The sequence below is a fragment of the Nerophis ophidion genome, linkage group LG29 (assembly GCF_033978795.1).
Source record: "Nerophis ophidion isolate RoL-2023_Sa linkage group LG29, RoL_Noph_v1.0, whole genome shotgun sequence".
Lineage (NCBI taxonomy): Eukaryota > Metazoa > Chordata > Actinopteri > Syngnathiformes > Syngnathidae > Nerophis > Nerophis ophidion.
In genome coordinates, this window is record NC_084639.1 from 30,861,597 (window position 1) to 30,882,590 (window position 20,994).

The window sequence follows — 20,994 nt, forward strand, 5'->3', positions numbered from 1 at the left end:
TTCAAATATGATGTATTTAGTTTTATTGAAGTTTAGTGACAGTTTATTGATGTGCAGCCATCTTTTTATGGTTAAGTTCTCTATGGATAAAATAAAATGAGAGTTAAATCAAGCGGTAATGAAGATTATTTTCTACATAATTACACTCAGTAGTGACAATTAAAGACACTTCCATCCTGTTCATTTGAGCAAAGAAAAAGAGTAGACTGTAATATTCTAAACAATAGAAGAATATTAATATCAGCAGTCAATATTCCAACATTGTGAAGCTGAGCTATCGTAAAAAACATATTCAGCATTGAAGGCTTTATGAGAGTGATGTAATGATCAGAATCAGAAATACTTTATTAATCCCCACAGGGAATTTAAATTGTCAGCACTGTTATGACCATGTGTATATTAAATGTAAGATTATATGAATACCATAATAAATTGGTACGTTTGGGGGATGTGTAATATTTTTTGTATGAACATCCTGAATGTTTTTGTGCTAGAATAGTTTTAATTAGTAGAGAGTGAAACAAATGAGGCAGTAATGATAATAATGGTTTGTTTTAAGCCTGTTTATGAATAATTAAAGATAATTAAGATACCAAAATGTAGCTTACATCCTCAGTGAGCTGAACTCCAGCAGTAAAGATGAGAGAAATAATGTGGAAAGGTCAGAAGTCAAATGTTTCTTCAGGTGATACATGGAGCCTCTGCTGCCACCCAGCGGCCGTTGGAAAGAATGCATACATTTTGTTTTGACCTCCTTAAAGCTGCTTTTTACTTTCTCTCCTGTTTGTGTCCAAGTCTGCAGTGTGGGCAATAGGACAGAAGGAAGACATTTTATTAGACTGTGGAGGGCAGCAATACACCTAAGATGTTCTACTAGTCTGCTGGAAATAGAAAAGAGGAGAAAGCAAGATGGCGTTGGATGGAGAAAGTCTAAACGTGGGCATTATTGTTCTGTATTTTTAATCAGTGCATACATGTGCACATATATGTCCTTTAATAGAGTAAACATCAAAAATAATTGTTTGTATCTGAATGCACTTTGTATTTAACACCACCATTCTTAAATATGTTGTTTGTAAGAATGTGGGTGTTGTTGAGAAGATGATGCAGGTGTTCTGTCCAATTTAGCTAACTGTAAAAATGTGTTACTTAATCTAGTTTATTAGTAAAATAAATTGTTTTCCTTAATTATATTCTCCTCACTTTATCCAGACAGTCATTAGGACAAAAGACCCTGGGAGGAATTTGCCCTTTAAAAAGGGAAACCTATTCACTGTGGCAGGACAATATCAAGATGAATTGATCACATTTGTATAATCGGCTATGAGGCATTTTATTGTCATTGTACAGCACTTACCTTTGGGCTGATACTGATACTGATACTGATACTGTGTTGACCAGTTTGATGATTGAATGTCCAGTACTGTAGAAATGTGTTTGGATATGACAATCCCTTTATTCCAAGCTATCAAAATGAATTGAAAAGTAGGTTCTAGAACATTATGTATGCTGACCTTGGCTTGAATGGCACATTGTCACAGCAGTGAGACCTGACCACACACCACACCACACGCTCCAAAACTGTTTGTCCTCCATGCAATCACCCCCCAGTGTTCCCAGCTGAACACAATTAAAGGAGGCTACCATGGCAACCGCACCATAGCAACAGTCCCATCCCTGTCAACACTTCCTGGTTCTCAACAGGAAGTGGGCGGAGCAATCTGCAGAAAGGGACATTCAGCATGAACTGAAGCCAGCTATCAATCAGAGAAAACAAAATAAAAACAATATAAGCAAATAAGGAAATTTGGCTCCAACAGTCAGTTTTCGTCTTTTGGTGCAGTTGACCTTGTTCTTACATTTCTCCTTCCTCCTAGAGTTCCTGTGTTGCCTTTGTGGGCGGAGTTGTGGGACGTGCACAGCTGCTTCCAATTGACCCTGGTGCTACTTAAGCAGCACCTTGACAGCTGGATGGCACTCGGCGATTCCACTCCACGCCAGTTGATTCCATGCTTTGAGTATTTTGCTACCTTGGCCATTCCCAGTGCCATCCATCTTGGTGTTGTTTTGTAGTGTGCACGTCTTGTAACTCCAAACCAAGTTGACTTTATTTGTGTATAGAAGTAGCTTTTGTTATTTTTTCCAAAATGCACATTTAGTCTTCTCTTTTTCGCACCATCATTTTTTGTTTCCTACTGTTTGGATTGTTTTTGTGAGTAGATTTCCGCAGTAAAAGAAGTGTGAACAGCACTCTGACAGAAGGAGTTCCTCCAAAACGCAACACCCTTTGGCGGACAAGTATGTGATTAAATGCTATACATATAAAATGAAAGAGACAAGTGGTAGAACAAATGGATGGATGTACAGTAAAGCTCTGTGGGATGATGTACATAATTAACTTTTCCCAAACATTCCAAACGTTCCCATGTTTTCTGAAATTGATAATGTTTGAGGAATTCTAAAAAAGGGGGATAAATCATGAACAACTTTAAAAAACACTTGTCATGTGTAGTACTTGACTGAAAAAAGGCAATAATCTAAAATACCTCATCTATAAATCTTAGAAACTATGTGCTGATGTTTTTAGAAGGTCAAAGTTAAAGTCTGGACAGTTTATTTCAAATCCTGCAGTTTCATTTGCTGCTGCTGTTCTCACCAGCACACTTGTGTTTCTTACACTGGTACTTAGAAGACAATCTTTCACCACACACACTGCAACTCAACACTTTCTCTCCTGGGTGTCTTCTCGTGTGTCTTTTCAAATGCTGACTTTGTAAAAAACTTTTACAACATACTGAACATGTAAAAGGTTTTTCTCCAGTGTGTGTTCTCACGTGTTCTTTCAAATAGTGTCGTTGCGCAAAATATTTACTGCAGATTGAACAGGAAAAGGTTTTTCTCCAGTGTGTATTCTCATGTGCTTTTTGAAATTTTCCCTTCGAGTAAAATCTTTACCGCAGATTGAACATGAAAAAGGTTTTTCTCCAGTGTGTGTTCTCATGTGTACTTTCAAATGTTGACTTCTTGTAAAACCTTTACCACAGATAGAACATGAAAAAGGTTTTTCTCCAGTGTGTGTTCTCATGTGTACTTTTAAATCTGGCCTCTGAGTAAAATGTTTACCGCAGTTTGAACATGAAAAAGGTTTTTCTCCAGTGTGTGTTCTCATGTGTCTTTTCAAATGTTGACTTTCTCTAAAACCTTTACCACAGATTGAACAGGAAAAAGGTTTTTCACTGGTGTGTGTTCTCATGTGTACCTTCAAATTGATACTTTGTGTAAAACCTTTACTACAGAGTGAACAAGAAAAAGGTTTTTCTCTAGTGTGTGTTCTAATATGTATTTTCAAACTCTGACTTTGTGTAAAACCTTTACCACAGGTTGAACAGGAAAAACGTTTTTCACAAGTGTGTGTTCTCATGTGTACTTTCAAATTGATACTTTGTGTAAAACCTTTACCACAGATTGAACAAGAGAAAGGTTTTTCTCCAGTGTGTGTTCTCATGTGTGATTTTAGACGACAATGGTATTTAAAAGTTTTGTGACAGTGAGAAGATGTGAAGTGAGTGTTGTCAGTGTGACATGTCTTATCATCTTTAGAGTCTTCATCATCAGTGTCAGGAGAGTGTGACGTTGTGTCCTCACTATCTGATAGTGGAGCTAAGAGCTTGTCTGCTTGTGATCCTCCACAGTGGTCTCCATCAGCTTCTGTTGTCATGTGTTGTGTTGAGCTGCTGCTTGGAGGCTCCCCCCCTCCCCTCTCCTCACTTTCACCTTTCACCTCATCATCTTCACTCTTCACAGGGACACCAGTCACTGGGAACTCCTCCAACCATTTAGGCTGACTGATGCCCTCTTCCTCCTCTTCCTCTTTAATGTGCGGCGGCTCTTGGTCCTCCTCTTCCACTTTAAAGTAAGGGGTCAGTAGGTCCTCCTCTTCCTCTTTAAAATGGGTTATTAGTGGCTTCTCCTCTTCCTTTTGAAAATTGGGGGTCAATGAGTCCTCCTCTTCCTCTTTGAAGTAAGGGGTCAGTAGGTCCTCCTCTTCCTCTTTAAAATGGGTTATTAGTGGCTTCTCCTCTTCCTTTTTAAAATTGGGGGTCAATGAGTCCTCCTCTTCCTCTTTGATGTGAGTGGTCAGTGGGTCATCCTCTTCCGCTTTAAAATGGGGGATCAGTGGGTGTTTCTTTTCCTTTTTAATGTGGGAGGGCTGTGGCTCCATCCTGAAGCTCCACTTCTGTTGCTCAGGGAGAAGATGTTCTTCACAGACGTCTGCAGGCCACAAGAAGACAAACACGTTTTAGAAACATCCATCTGTGCTCAGTCACACAATGCATTCAGTACTTTTACATGCACTTAGGAAAAACAAGTTATCGTATGAACTGTCTTGAAATCTCAGTGATGCACAAACACGCTGCTCTGTACAACATTATTCACAGGAAGGAAAAACAAACCAGCACAACAGGACTTTATACTATGGATAGACGGTTGATGGTTTAAAATTGATTCTGTCATATATTATTTCTTATAGAATTATTAATAGAACCGTTTTAAAACAGGCTACACAGGCTCCTAATTTAGTTGATGAAATATGCAGTAAAATATTTCATCATTTCCAGTATTATTTTCTCAAATAAAGCAACCAGATATTAACAGTAAATAAACAAGTACATTAATAATAATTGTTTCGCCAAAATAATACAATTAGAAAAGACACAATATGTTACTGCATATGTCAGCTGCCAAATTAGGAGCTTTTGTAACCCATTTGGAAATTCTTCTATTAGCAATCATATACCAAATGATATATCGTGACATATATTGTTATTAAGATATAGATTTTAAGTCATATGGCCCATACCAAACATTGTTTCGCCGAGTCATTTTGTTTGGCCCACCAAATATATTTATTTTTATATTCTTTAGATGTGTGTGTATGTTTAAAATGTGGTACTACTGTTCTACATCACGTGGAAGTGTACATTTAAACCAATGTGGGTGGCACTGGGAGCAGGTGGGTGAAGTGTCTTGCCCAAGGACACAATGGCTCAGATGGCAGAAGCTGGGATTGAACCTGGAACCCTCAAGTTGCTGGCATGGCCGCTCTACCAACCGAGCTATACTGCCAGGCCACCTTAACAACATCAACACATTACCCACCGCCTAAACTAAAGTCTTAAAAAAACCAAAACATTTTTTGTTTTTTTGTCCTGTCCGGCTTCTCAGGCAAATCATATAGTTGATGTAGATGCCCATATCGCATGTTCACATTTACTTTACAAAAGAGAAGTGTAGGATACTTCTCTGGTTGCCTTATTTGTATTTGACTTCATTAGACGTATTGATATTATCATTTTGTGCTACACTAAAGTCTTAACAAGCTGGTACGCTTCGTACTGCCTCTGTCTCTGTCACTATGTCTCTGCAGCCCCCAGCATTGTCCCACCCACACAACCATCTGATTGGTTACAGGCAAAGCGGTAAGAGCCAATCAGCAGTGCGTATTCAGAGTGCATGGAATCAGGGCTCATGGCAGAGGCAGGCAGAGAGGAGAGACGGTGCATGTTAGCAGAAAGGTGTTCAGCAGGTGAGCATAATGCAGCGGACGATCCCCATATCATAATAAACACCTCCCAGTCAACTACTTGTAACATCACTATGAGCCCGTTGACGATCTGGAGGTATAGGCGGTAGCTCAGCTCGCTCACAGTCCTTGAGGTGAAGGCTGATTAGCTTTTAGCGTAACGTTAGCTCATTTTGCGATGTGTGCGTGCGTGCGTGTGTGTGTGTGTGTTACGGACAGTAAAGCCCTGTCTGTCTGAGAGAAAGACAAGCATTATTGACCGATAGTTAACATCTAAGTTATTTCACTTAACGTTTTTCTGTGTTGACGCAGCAAAAAGTCAGTGAGTCCTACTCTTCCTCTTTATTGTGAGTGGAGCTGTGACTCCTCTTTCTCTGTAAGGTAAGGGAGGGCTGTGATTCATTTGTCTCCTTAATGTGAGAGCTATCTGGCTCCTCCTTCCCTTTAATGTGGGGTTGCTTTGAATCCTCTTCCTCTTTAATGTTGGGGTACTGCAGAACCTCCATTTCCTTTTTAATACAAGGGGTTGTGACTGATTCTGCTCCATCCTTGAGGTCCGCTCTTGCTGCTCAGGGAAATGTTCTTCAATACACAAGTTAGACGAACAAATGCTTTAGAAAAGTCCAGATTTACCCAGTCACATGACACTTTGTCCTGCATATATTCTGATAATGTCTCTGAGGATTTTATCAGTCCCCACGTTGACTTTCAAGATGTCAAAACCATACGGTACATCAGCGAAGCAATACAAAAACTCATGAAAAAAATAAACACAGCAGTAAAACACTTACATACAAACAAGACAGCTGCTTGTACACCCGAAAGAGAACAAAGAACAGTGTCTAAGAGGAGCATCAACATTTGCATTTAAACTGTAAAATCCTGTTTATGATTTATTTACTCTACTTATTTAAATATGAACATTTTCCTTTAGGAAACTTTTACGATTTCTGTGTTGTTGTAGCTTGTATGCTGCAATTCCCCCCCGCCCCAAGATGGCGACCCTGTAGTGGCTGCTGTTGGCAGGAACTCTGTGCTCTTGTGTCATCCTTTTGTGTTTCCATCTTCTTTTCATGTGTTTATATACATATGCATATACATATATATATATATATATATATATATACATATACATATATATATATATATATATATATATATATATATATATATATACACATATATATATATATATTTTTTTTTTTACCTTTTGGTCCGGACCCTTTGGGACTGTGTGACAAGGGGTGGTACTTTCGTGACTTCTGCAGTGCTTTTTTGTGGACTTCTGGATCCGCCTCCCGAGACCCTTGTGGCCATGGAGACCAGCTGCTGGGTCTCTGCCACACCAGAATCCGTTTGGAGAGACTGGAGGAGATGCAGATGAAGAGACAGGACTGCGGAGCTAGCACTGAGCGCCGGGACGGAAAAGCTTCACAGTGTCTTGGCTGAATGAGCAGGTATCGGAAACCTCGGTCTCCTTGGACGTATCCTCACTCATCCATGCGGACTGGACACTGGCCGAGACTTGGTTTGGCGGCCAAGAGTGGAGTCGGCTCTCTTGGTTGCTTTGTTGGGTCTGCTCCCGTCTCTGGCCAAGCTCCCTTCACCCCAGCAGACGATGGCGTGGGACACCGCAAAAGCCACCACAGTGTATTTGTTTCTTTTACTTTTTATTCATGTATGTATGTAGAAGTGTCTGGTTGCATCAGCTCTGCTCTTTTAATGTCCTTTGTCTTCTTTGATGTTTCCCTCTTACACACATGAAAGAGGGATGTATGCTAGGGCTATAAGTAGTTTTTTTCCCTTGGCCTCAGTCTGGACCCCCTCTCCAGGGGCCCAGGCTGAGACCGATTTTTAATTTTTTCTCACATTCCCCCCACTTGTTTACACGTATGTATCTCACCTTTTTTGCAAGGGGCGCCGCAAGTTGGCAGACCCGTCAGCGATCCTGTTCTGTCTCCCTGGAATGTTTGTCTGACCTTGAATGGGATTCTGCTGAACATTTTAATTTCCCCTCAGGGATTAATAAAGTATGTTTGATTCTGATGTTTGATATCAACAAAACATAGCTAATTAGTAGAAATGAACTAGATTAAATCATCTCTCAAAGGTGTTGAGACATTGATGGACAGTGGAGAAGTAACTAAATCCAAATAAAAAAATGATTTTATTTTTTATAAGATATTTAGACTTAGACTTCCTTTTTATTGTCATTCAAAGTTGAACTTTACAGTACAAATAAGAACGCAATTTCGTTGCATTATCTCTTGGTAGTGCAGGATAAAAAAAACAATAAGGTGCAGATATACAGTTGTGATCCAAATTATTAAACCGCCACACAATTTTGGTGTTTTAGCTAGTTGGACATTTATTCCGTATTTTGTTTATAGTCATATCAAATAAAGATGTTTCAAATAGACAAATGCAACTCAAATCTTAACACTGTATTTTACAAAATACCAAAAAAGGACATTTTTCTTAATATCTCATTGACAAAATTATTCAACCCCTTGCAGATCATAACTCTTAAGAACAGAATTTGAATAAGGTCTTTTCAATCAGGTGTTGAACACACCTGTAGATGTGATTAGAACCATAACGAGCAACAATTAAAGTGATTGAAAAAGACTGACGCTCAGCTTCTTGTAGATGGTCAATGGTGTATTTGCAACATGGTGAAGTCCAGGGAGTGGTCAAAGAAGTCAAGAGAGGAGGTCATTTCTCTTCATAAGAAAGGATATGGATATAAGAAAATAGCAAAGACATTACACATTCCAAGAGACACAGTTGGGAGCATAATTCACAAGTTTAAAGCTAAAGGCACAGTGGAAACACTACCTGGGCGTGGTAGAAAGAGGATGCTGTGTGTGTACAGTGGTGAAAAACCCCCGGGTAACAACTGAGGAACTACAACAGGACATTGCAGAGGGGGGAACGCAGGTTTCGTCCCAGACAATAAGGCGCGCACTACGAGATGAAGGCCTCCGTGCCAAAACTCCCAGGCGCACCCCACTTCTGACTACCAGGCACAAGAAAAATTGACTCCAGTATGCCAAAAAATCATCTGGACAAACCCCAAATGTTTTGGGAAACTGTTCTATGGAGTGATGAGACAAAACTGGAACTCTTTGGGCCTATGAATCAACGTTATGTGTGGAGGAGAAAAAAATGAAGCTTACAAAGAGAAGAACACCATCCCTACTGTTAAGCATGGTGGGGGGTCAATCATGCTCTGGGGCTGTTGCTCTGCCTCAGGTACCTGATAATCTTTTCCGTCGTCCTCACCACTCTCTGGAGAGACTTCCAGTCTGAGCCATTGCAGGCTCCAGTCCAGACAGAGATGCTGTTGGTCAGCAGGCTCTCTATAGTTCCTCTGTAGAATGTGCTGAGAATGGGGGGAGGGAGCTGTGCTCTTTACATCCGACGCAAAAAGTGCATGCGCTGCTGAGCTCTTTTTACAAGATCTCCGGTGTGTAGGGACAAGGTTATATTGTCAGTAATCTGCACCCCCAGGAACTTGGTGCTGCTTACCATCTCCACCGCTGTGCCGTTGATGAAGAGTGAAGTGTGGCTGGACCGGTGCTTCCTGAAGTCAACGATGATCTCCTTGGTCTTGTCGACGTTCAGGACCAGGTTGTTGGTTCTGCTCCAGTCAACCAGATGTTTCACCACCTCCCTGCGAGATGTTGAAGATGTCTGTGAGAACCCCCGCCAACTGGTCTGCACATCCCTGAAGCACCTGGCCCTTGATGTCATCAGGTCCGGGGGTTCACTTTCCTCAGGGTATTCAGGACATCCGCTGTGTCCAAGTTGAGCGGCTGCTCATCAGAGCGAGGGGTGTTTTTTCTCGCCGGAGTGATGGATTTTCTCGCCGGAGGGGTGTTAAGTGCCTCAAACCTTTCAAAGTAGTTGTTTAGGTCATTTAGGAAGCTGATACTGTTGTCACAGGGATGGGGGGCAGCTTTATAGTCCGTGATGACCTGTATGCCCTGCCACATTTGTCGAGTGTTCGTGGGGTTCTGGAAGAAGTCCTGCACTTTCTGACTGTGAGCACCTTTGCAACCTTAATGGCACGGTCCAGGTTAGCTCTGGCTGTTTTTACTGCTACCATGTCGCTAGACTTAAACGCCTTGTTCCGAGCCTTCAGCATTGCACGCAGTACCTCACTGTTCATCCATCCAGAGTTTCTCGTTGGCCCGTGTGGGGATGTTCTTGATAATAATAATAATAATAATAATAATGGATTCGATTTATATCGCGCTTTTCTATTGTTAAATACTCAAAGCGCTCACAGAGAAGTGGGAAGCCATCATTCATTCACACCTGGTGGTGGTAAGCTACATCTGTAGCTGCCCTGGGGTAGACCGACGGAAGCGTGGCTGCCAATTTGCGCCTACGGCCCCTCCTACCACCACCAATCATTCATTCATCATTCATTCACCAGTGTGAGCGGCACCACGGGCAAGGGTGAAGTGTCCTGCCCAAGGACACAACGGCAGCGATTTGGATGTTAATAGGTGGGAAGCGAACCTGCAACCCCCCGGTTTCTGGCACGGCCGCTCTACCCACTACGCCATGCCGCCCCTAATCTGATCACACTGACATCCTCCATGCACTTCTGAATGTATGCGGACACAGACTTTGCATACTCCTCCACACATGTGTTATGATTATCGGTGACGGCTGCCTTGAACATGTCCCAGTCTGTGGTTCCGAAGCAGTCTTGTAATGTTTCCATTGCTCCCTCTGGCCAGGTCCTCACCTGCTTCACTGTAGCTTGCTTTCTGATCAGCAGGGGCTTGTATGCAGGAATTAGCATCACATATAGATGGTCTGAGGAGCCCAGGTGGGGGCGTGGTGCAGCTTTATACGCCTGTTTAATATTACTATAAACCAAGTCCAGCTTGCTTCCACCCCTGGTTGCAAAATTCACATATTGATGGAAATGAGGGAAAACTGTTTTCATGTAAGCTTGATTAAAATCCCCTGCAACGATGAAAACTTCCTCTGGATGTGTAGTTTGCAGTTCATTGATGGAGCAGCACAAAGCGTTCAAAGCTTCTTTGGTGTGAGCACTGGGGGGAATGTACACTGTTGTGAAGATCATAGCACTGAATTCCCGAGGTAAATAAAATGGCCTGCATTTTATAGTTAATATTTCTACATCGGGAGAGCAGTGACATGAGACGTTCTTCCCGTTGTTGCACCAGTTGTTATTGATGTATGTACAAACACCACCGCCTCGGGATTTACCAGTGAGAGTGCTGCTCCTATCCGACCGAAACATAGTTAGCTCCTCGATGCTAACTGCCTCGCCCGGGACGAATGGTTTCAGCCACGTTTCTGTGAGAAATATGGCACAGCAGTCTCTCATCTAGATAGATAAATAGATAGATAGATAGTACTTTATTGATTCCTTCAGGAGAGTTCCTTCAGGAAAATTACAATTCCAGCAGCAGTGTATTGCATATGAATCCAGCTTCAGGTAGTCCAGTTTGTTCTCCAGTGAGCGGACATTTGAGAGCAGGATGGAAGGAAGCGGCGTTCTGTGAGGATTAGCCTTTAGCTTTGTTGTTAGCCCCGCTCGGCATCTCCGTTTCTGTTTCTGATCACACCGCTTATGTCTCCTCTGTCTGCGGTCCCCTCTGGTACTAGGCTCCGCTGCCTCACAGGCCGCTGGATGTAGCCGGCGTAGTATTCCCAGGATAGCGAGGAGGTCCAACGTATACGCATCTTTCGGTCTAATACTGCCCGATCCATCCACATCCAAAATTGTCTGGCGGTCCTACGTTACTACGGAGTGTCCACGCTGGAAGCCAGCCATGAAATTCACAGAAATTACTGGTAGATTTGCCAAAATGTTCTATTACTACCAAGAGCCTCTGCAGCCGCAGCCGAGCAGGGCGCCGCCATCTTGAGACCAATATCTGGCTTGTATCTTCAGTAGGGATGTACATTTATAGATTTATGGATATGATACCCTAATCAATATTCCTTATCGATACCAGTATTTATCGGTACTCTTGTCGGTACTACATGTCATTTGTGGAAATAAAAAAGTGGAAAAGAGGCATTTTAAATAGCATTCCTATTTGCAGAAGAGGTTGAAGTCTTAAAGAAGTCAACTATGTGTGCAGTGCAAGGTGAAATGCACTTATGTCATCTTCTTCTCAATAACACACACATCAAACTTTTGCATAATGTTGCTTCCTTATTTGTCATCATTCAAAGCTGATTGTAATGTGTAGCAGCGGCAGCTGAACTCAGTGTGAAAATGTATCATAGTTACGTCAGTCAGCTGGAATTAAAAATACAAATAGTTGTGCCGTTAGTCCAGAATCTTCACGGTCCTCATGGACAACATAATTAGGAACCAGTACTAAAAAAATGGTACTTGGTGTACATCTCTTATCTTCACCACTAAACCTTTGAAATATGCTGACACATGTGCTGCTAAAGGTAAATAAACAGTAGCCATATTGAATGTTTGCCTTCATTTGACCACGTGAGGTAAGGAGGACGGCCTCTAGGTCACATGGTTACACCCCAGCAATTACACTGTTGATGATTGATGAGCATTCATTTTTAAATGGTGGTGTTAAAAAGCAAACATATCTTCATCTTTAGTGATAAATGTGTCCCCCGGATGAACATGTGTCACAAACATTGTATTAGATGATATGTGGATGTTGTGCTTACTTGGACTGTGATGAAGCTGTGAGGACTCAGGTGGTTTGTCTTCATGCTCTTCAGTCTTCACAGAGACAACAGTCGGTGGAAAGTTGCTGACATCAGCCTCCTCCTGCCCTACAGGACACTCTCCCCCCTCTTCTTCTTTAAAATAAGAGGGCTGTGGCTCATCTTTGTCCCCTTTAAAATGTGAGGGCTGTGGATACTCTAAAGTGAAACTGTCCCCCTGCAGATGAGGGAGACATTCTTCTTGGTGTCCAATCAGCTGATGGATGTCTACAGGACACAAACAAAACACATTTTAACTCCTACATGCTAAATATTAAATCGTACATGAAATATAGGGCTGTGGCTATTGAAAATTGTATTAATCAAGTGTTCTACGGGAAATGTTTCCGATTAATTGAGTAACTGGATGAAACATAGTGTTGCTTATTTAAAGACACATTTAAGCGAATATAAGACATTTCACTTAATAATGAACGGTCAATTGGTTTGAGATGGAAGGAGATCAAGATGTCATCTTTAGATCAGGCTTTGTTTTTTCGACAATCACTGGAACATTAATGGCTGCATCAACGAACACCGACATGAAGGAAATAGCAGGTCAGAATAGCTTTTACACAAATATATAACTTGCCAAACCTGCCAGCTCGCAGGCTAGGTTTACAGCATCAGTAACCATGGTAACTGACTCTGACTTTGTCTTACCTCTCTTATTTTTGGAGGTAAAACTCTCGAGCTTTACATACTCAGGACTTTGCACTTAACCTGCTCTCTGGAATATTCCCCCGGTGACTGTGTGAGTTTTGTGTGAACATGTTGATACACATTGTTACAAACATCAACCTCTCATAAATATTGTGTGTCTGAAACTGTCTCCTTCTTATGAACAACGTAAAACAATCAGTGCATCATCCTCACATGACAATTCATCTTCCTACAGACAATCTATTTAAGAATAGTGTTATTAATGAAATATAAAGTTATTAAAGATGTGAGAGTAAGAAGTAAACAAACCTGTTCTGTGTAACACAACTTGATGTTTTTCATGTTGTCGCTCCTTCTCCTCTTTTGTTGGACAAAGTTCCTCCTCGTACTCTGCTATGGTTCTTTGGCACATTTTCACACAATCACAACACTTTACACTCACACTTGATCTCTACTTAGTGATGTGTTTTGATCACTTCCGCCTCTCTTTGTTAGCAGCTAACAAGCTAAGCTAACTAGCAAGCTAAGCTAGCTCGAGAAGCATCAAAGTGCGCTCAGACTAATATAACCGGATGCAAACAGTTATTAACGATGTTTACTCTATTTACTAGAGTGTAATAAAGGACATATATGTGTACATGGAGGCACAGATTAAGAACACTGAACTGTGACGACTGCAATAACGTCTTCACCGTCAGACGCCATCTTGCTTTATCCTCGCCGTGTTTGGTTCGCGCGCAGTGTTGTCAGATCTCGCGAGAGAAAATTCTAGGCAGCTCCCTCTTCCAGATCTCGCAAGAGAACCAAGTAAACAGCTCTTTTCCAAATCTCGCGAGAGGAATAAGTACAACCAGCTTTCCAACCCCGGTAAAACTATTTTGTTAAATACTATTTACTTATTGTGAAAATACAAGTAAACTTTTCCATTTCAAATTTTCAAAACAAAGACTTAAAACTTATTTCTGTAAAAATATTCAAATATTTAACAATGTATTGAAACAACAGTAGCATAAGGAAAGAAAAAAAAAGAAAAAAAAGAAATTTTACACTCATGATATTTTTGTCTTTGATGTTAATCGTTTTTATAATGTATTTTAGAATGTGGGAGGTTTTCATGTTCTTTTTAAATTTCCTTTACTTATATATATATGTATAATATATATATGTATATATATATATATATATATATATACATATATATATATATATATATATATATATATATATATACAGACACAAATACATCCATCCATCCAATTTCTACCGCTTATTCCCACATAAATATATATATATATATATATATATATATATATATATATATATATATATATATATATATATATATATATATATATATATATATATATATATATATATATATATATATATATATATATATATATGTATATCTGCGTATGTGTAATGACAGAATTTAAAAAACATATATTTGGTTTACATTTTCCTAGTAAACAAAACAGTTTGACAGCATTCTCCAGTGGAACATTCTGGAGAAACATCCTGGATAATTTTGGATCGAAGTGAGTTACAAAGGTCAACTTTTTGAATGATTTCACTTTATTTGTGATGATTTATGTCTTATGCTCAGTCCATTTTTTCCCAAATGAATTTGAGGGAAGTTTTCACGCCTGCTGCCACCTTGTGGTTTGTATTGTCAGTTTCCCTCTTTTGGTGCAGTTGACCTTGTTCTAACGTTTCTCCTCCCTCGAGAGTTCCTGTGTTGCCCTTGTGGGCGGAGTTGTGGGACGTGCACAGCTGCTTCCAATCGACCCTGGTGCTTAAGCAGCACCTTGACAGCTGGATGGCACTCGGTGAATCCGCTCCACGCCAGTTTATTACATGCTTTGAGTATTTTGCCACCTTGGCCATTCCCAGTGCCATCCATCTTGGTGTTGTTTTGTAGTGTGCACGTCTTGTAACTCCAAACCAAGTTAAGTTTATTTGTGTATAGAAGTAGCTTTTGTTATTTTTTCCACGATGCGCTTTTTGCTGTTTGGATTGTTTTTGTGAGTAGATTTCCGCAGAAAAATAAGTGTTTTACTCAGCGTCCTGCACATCCTTGGGTTCCTCTTTACTGTGTTGAACAGCACTCTGACAGAAGGAGTTTCTCCAAAACGCAACACCCTTTGGCGGACAAGTTTGTGATTAAAGGCTATACATACGAAATGAAAGGGACAAGTGGTAGGAAAAAAATGGATGGATGTACAATAGAGCTCTGTGTGATGATGTACATTATTGACTTTTCCCTAACATTCCAAACTTTCCCATGCTTTCTAAAATTGATAATGGTTAACGGATTTTAAAAAAGGGGGGAAAAATACTTTAAAAAACAATGGTCATGTGTAGTTTTTTAATAAGAAATCTACATTATTAAAAACTAAATTATCCTTCATAACCTTCAACATTTGTTGCCATTTTCTCAAATCTACTTATTGCATGAAGGGAACATACATATAAAACAATATTCATATTACAAAAGAAAGTAATACAGATTAATTAAAAAAATTGATTATTGAGACCCAACAAATGATTCATAAAGTCACTCATTTTAAAAGTAAATGATCTTGTATAAAAGACAACTGCTGAAATGATGTATAAAGTAAATAATAATATGCTTCCAGAAGTGGTCCAGAAGATGTTTCAGATGCGAATCAGTAAATATGAACTAAGAGGGATTTATGTGTACTCAAAAGCAAAGGAATAACACGTGTAAAACAAATATGTACATCATATAAAGGAGTTCATCTATAACATCATTAATAATTAAAGATTATTTCTGAATATATCTATACACAAGTATTTCTAACAGGATTTGTCCTGTTTATTCTCACCTTTGCAGTCAAAGTGTTGTGTTCATTTTTAAATAAAAGTACACCATGTTGTATATTAAACATGTACTTGACTGAAAATAGCAATTAACTGATATATCAAATCTATTAATGTTAGCATCTATGTGCTGGTGTTGTTAGAAGGTCAAAGTTAAAGTTTTTACAGTTTATTTCAAATCCTGCAGTTTCATTTGCTGCTGCTGTTCTCACCAGCACACTTGTGTTTCTTACACTGCTACTTAGAAGACAATCTTTCACCACACACACTGCAACTCAACACTTTCTCACTTGTGTGTGTTCTCATGTGTCTTTTCAAATACGTAGTTTGTATAAAACTTTTACAACATACTGAACATGTGTAAGGTTTTTCTCCAGTGTGCGTACTCATGTGTGTTTTTAAATAGTGCCTTCGAGTAAAATCTTTACCACAGATTGAACATAAAAAAGGTCTTTCTCCATTGTGTGTTCCCATGTGTTCTTTTAAGGTATGATTTGTTATGAAACTTTTACCACATTCTGAGCAGGAAAAAGGTTTTTCTCCAGTGTGTATTCTCATGTGTACTTTCAAATTGACCCTTAGAGTAAAATATTTACCACATTCTGAGCAGGAAAAAGGTTTTTCTCCAGTGTGTGTTCTCATGTGTACTTTCAAAGAGTGCCTTCGAGTAAAACCTTTACCACAGATTGAGCATGAAAAGGCTTTTTCTCCAGTGTGTGTTCTCATGTGTCTTTTCAGAAGACAATGGTATTTAAAAGTTTTGTGACAGTGAGAAGATGTGAAGTGAGTGTTGTCAGTGTGACATGTCTTATCATCTTTAGAGTCTTCATCATCAGTGTCAGGAGAGTGTGACGTTGTGTCCTCACTATCTGATAGTGGAGCTAAGAGCTTGTCTGCTTGTGATCCTCCACAGTGGTCTCCATCAGCTTCTGTTGTCATGTGTTGTGTTGAGCTGCTGCTTGGAGGCTCCCCCCCTCCCCTCTCCTCACTTTCACCTTTCACCTCATCATCTTCACTCTTCACAATCACATGGAACTCCTTCAACCATTCTTGACTGATGCGGTGTTCCTCCTCTTCCTCTTTAATGTGAGGACTCAGTGGGTCCACTGATTTCTCTTTAAAAAGGGGTGTCAGTGGGTCCTCCTCTTCCTTTTTAAAATGGGGGATCAGTGTGTATTCCTCTTCCATCTTAATGTGGGAGGGCTGTGTTTCCTCCGTCCGCATCCTGAAGCTCCACTTCTGTTGCTAAGGGTGAAGATGTTCTTCACAGACGTCTGCAAGACAAACACAGCATCTGTGCTCAGTCACACAATGCATTCACTACTTTGACATGCACTTAGGAAAAACAAGTTATCGTATGAACTGTCTTGAAATCTCAGTGACGCACAAACACGCTGCTCTTTACAACATTTGTCACAGGAAAAGAAACAAAAACCAGGACGACAGAAGTTTTTACTATGGATGGACAATATGGTTTAAAAAGGATTTTGCGATGTATTACTTCATATAGAATTACTTATAGAACCATTTTAAAACAGACCCATTGCCTCCTTGCTTGGCACTCAGCATCAAAGGTTGGGGGTTAAATCACCAAAAGATTCCCGAGTGCGGCCTCCGCTGCCCTCACCTCCCAGGGGGTGAACTTGGGGATGGGTCAAATGCAGAGGATCATTTCACCACACCTAGTGTGTGACTACCGTTGGGAACTTAACTTTAACTTACATAGGGACTGTGAATGATTCCAAAAAGTGCAGTTCCCCTTGAAATGAGAAAAACAAGATACCATGTGAAGTGAAGTGAATTATATTTATGTAGCGCTTTTCTCTAGTGATTCAAAGCGCTTTATATAGTGAAACCCAATATCTAAGTTACATTTAAACCAATGTGGGTGGCACTGGGAGCAGGTGGGTAAAGTGTCTTGCCCAAGGACACAATGGCAGTGACTAGGATGGCAGAAGCTGGGATCGAACCAGGAACCCTCAAGTTGCTGGCACGGCCACTCTACCAACCGAGCTATACCGCCCCAAGTAACAAAAACAGAATATATCAATAACAAAATGCCTCATAGCAAATGTAATGAATTCATCTTAATACTGTCCTTTTTGAGGCTTTACCTTTTAAAGGGCAAAGTCCTCTCAGGATATTTTGTCCTAATGACTGTCTGGTTCAAGTGAGGAGAATATAATTTAGAAAAAAAAAATATTTACAAATGGACAACAATAAGTCACTAATTTTTACAGGTAGCTAAAGTTGGGATATAATTAAGATAATGAAGGATGAAGTGATTAAGAAATGTTTAATATAGATAAGAATAGGCCGTGCAACTAATCATATGTCCTGAGTTCCAGTTGAAAGTGGGTGCAAGTTCATGCCCACGCACACACACTCTTATCGCCCACATTCTTCACACTGTTTACGTGGTTTCTTGGCCGAGGTCTGAGGGACAACACCAGATATGAAGTCGGAGTCCAGGGAGAAAAAAAGCACCGGTGAATGTCGCACAGAAGGAACCTTCCTGGTGTTACCTGACGGCACGACCACTGAGCTGCGACACCACTACAAAGGCTCCTCCGTGCTCGTGCTCGTACCACCTGGCTTGGTAGCCTCGTACCCGCCTACCAAGCCAAAGACTTAGGTCCAATGATGAAATAGGGCGTAACTGCTGCTGATTGGACCGACACGCAAATACCACATTTTCAAAATTCCCCGTTGTCAATTAAAAACATAGTTATGGGCTGCACTTTGGACACACCTGCTGTAAGCTACAAGGAGCCAGCAGCTACACAACAGCTAAGCTAAAACAGCACTTTTAAGCATATCGAAAAAGTATAGTTGCTTAATACGTACACAAAGTCTCCAAAACAGAAGTCTGATAGCAAGTATCCAGTAACAAACGTGCCCGCATCATTCAACATTGTGAGCCATGAGCTTGACTTCATGAATTATTGTGGCCACCAGGTGTTGGGAAAGATCAAATAAAGCAATTGCAAAAGCATCCGTCATAAGGTTAGTGTTTTTTATATATTTGTGTCAATATGTAGAAGCATCCTCAGCCTTCCCGGGAAGGTCTATTCAGGTGTACTGGAGAGGAGTTTATGCCGCATAGTCGAACCTCAGATTTAGGAGGAACAGTGTGGTTTTCATCCTGGCCGTGGAACTGTGGACCAGGTCTATACTCTGGGCAGGGTTCTCGAGGGTGCATGGGAGTTTGCCCAACCAGTCTACATGTGTTTTGTGGACTTGGAGAAGGCATTGGACCGTGTCCCTCGGCAAGTCCTGTGGGGAGTGCTCAGAGAGTATGGGGTATCGGACTGTCTTATTGTGGCGGTCCGCTCCCTGTATGATCAGTGTCAGAGCTTGGTCCGCATTGCCGGCAGTAAGTCGGACACGTTTCCAGTGAGGGTTGGACTCCGCCAAAGCGCCGATTCTGTTCAAAACTTTTATAGACAGAATTTCTAGACGGAGTCAAGGAGTTGAGGGGATCCGGTTTGGTGGCTGCAGGATTAAGTCTCTTCATCTGGCTAGCAAATTTAGCACTAACTGGATCGGTTTGCAGCCGAGTGTGAAGCGACTGGAATGAGAATCAGCACCTCCAAGTCCGAGTCCAAGGTTCTCGTACAGAAAAGGTTGGAGTGCCATCTCCGGGTTGGGGAGGAGACCCTGCCTCCAAGTGGAGGAGTTCAAGTACCTAGGAGTCTTCTTCACAAGCGAGGGAAGAGTGGATCGTGAGATCGACAGGCGGATCGGTGCGGCGTCTTCAGTAATGCGGACGTTGTATCGATCCGTTGTGGTGAAGAAGGAGCTGAGCTGGAAGGCAAAGCTCTCAGTTTACCGGTCGATCTACGTTCCCATCCTCACCTATGGTCATGAGCTTTGGGTTATGACCGAAAGGATAAGATCACGGGTACAAGCGGCCGAAATGAGTTTCCTCTGCCGTGTGGCGGGGCTCTCCCTTAGAGATAGGGTGAGAAGCTCTGCCATCCGGGAGGAACTCAAAGTAAAGCCACTGCACCTCCACATCGAGAAGTGCCAGATAAGGTGGTTCGGGCATTTGGTCAGGATGCCACCCGAATGCCTCCCTTGGGAGGTGTTTCGGGCATGTCCGACCGATAGGATGCCACGGGAAGACCCAGGACACGTTGGGTAGACTATGTCTGCCGGTTGCCCTGGTAACGCTTCGGTATCCCCCGGGAAGAGCTGGATGAAGTGGCTGGGGAGAGGAAAGACTGGTGTTTCCTTGCTTAGGCTGCTGCCCCCGCGACCCGACCTCAGATAAGCAGAAGAAGATGGATGGAAGAATGGATGTGTAACACAACTTGATGTTCCTTGAAAACAGCGTCCAGTAGTTGATGTTGTTGCTCCTTCTCCTCTTTTGTTGGACAAAATTCCTCCTTGTACTCTGCTGTAGTTTTTTTTTCTAACATCACAAATATTTCTTCAATGGCAGCAGTTAGTCGCTGATTCCGCAACACTCACATCATTTGTAATGTAGACATGTTCACACAATAAAAACACTTTACACTTACAGTGGATCTCTGCTTTGATGTGTCGATCACTTCCGCCTCTCTTTGTTAGCAGCTAACAAGCTAAGCTAACCAGCAGGCTAGGCTAGCACGTCAAAGTGCACTCAGACTAATGTATCCGCATACAAACAATTAATAACGACGTTTACTCTGTTAAACGACACACACGTGCACATGTACGTTGTAATTAAGACCTAGAAACCATAATAACCAAAACAACGTAATCTCCGCCAGACGCCATTTTGTTTTGTTTTTCCTCCTGTGTGACGTCATCGAGGTGTTCTCAACCGCGGAACAAATGTTGGCCAAACACGTGTTTCACTGGGACAATAGTGAGTGGTACACACTTCCTTCAAACACGCGTTTCACTGGGACAATAGTGAGTGGTGCACACTTCCTTCAAACACGTGTTTCACTGGGACAATAGTGAGTGGTGCACACTTCCTTCAAACACGTGTTTCACTGGGACAATAGTGAGTGGTGCACACTTCCTTCAAACACGTGTTTCACTGGGACAATAGTGAGTGGCGCACACTTCCTTCAAACACGTGTTTCACTGGGACAATAGTGAGTGGTGCACACTTCCTTCAAACACGTGTTTCACTGGGACTATAGTGAGTGGTGCACACTTCCTTCAAACAC

General features: G+C 41.2%; 2 protein-coding genes across 4 annotated transcripts in view; both read right to left on the bottom strand.

The window, feature by feature from the left end:
- LOC133546177 (oocyte zinc finger protein XlCOF22-like) overlaps positions 1-13,710 on the bottom strand; it is a 55,359-nt gene extending 41,649 nt beyond the window's left edge. The window contains exons 1-3 of one of the 3 annotated variants that reach the window (XM_061892041.1): positions 13,295-13,710; positions 12,284-12,550; positions 2,704-4,272 (exon numbers count right to left, since the gene is read on the bottom strand). In XM_061892041.1, coding sequence (XP_061748025.1) covers positions 2,843-4,272; positions 12,284-12,550; positions 13,295-13,397 — 1,800 coding nt within the window. In that variant the 5' untranslated portion in view covers positions 13,398-13,710 and the 3' untranslated portion in view covers positions 2,704-2,842. Of the gene's footprint in view, positions 1-2,703; positions 4,273-7,728; positions 8,308-12,283; positions 12,551-13,294 lie in introns of those variants that run through there. The other 2 variants (XM_061892043.1, XM_061892042.1) reach the window with 2 other exon arrangements.
- A 2,084-nt stretch (positions 13,711-15,794) lies between these two features.
- On the bottom strand, positions 15,795-20,631 carry LOC133545974 (gastrula zinc finger protein XlCGF8.2DB-like). Its single transcript, XM_061891730.1, has 2 exons — positions 20,356-20,631; positions 15,795-17,103 (listed from the first exon to the last, which is right to left on the bottom strand). The coding sequence occupies exon 2, from the start codon at positions 17,051-17,053 to the stop codon at positions 16,067-16,069; it is 987 nt and encodes a 328-aa protein (XP_061747714.1). The 5' UTR covers positions 17,054-17,103; positions 20,356-20,631; the 3' UTR covers positions 15,795-16,066.
- Between the last annotated feature and the right edge of the window lie 363 nt (positions 20,632-20,994).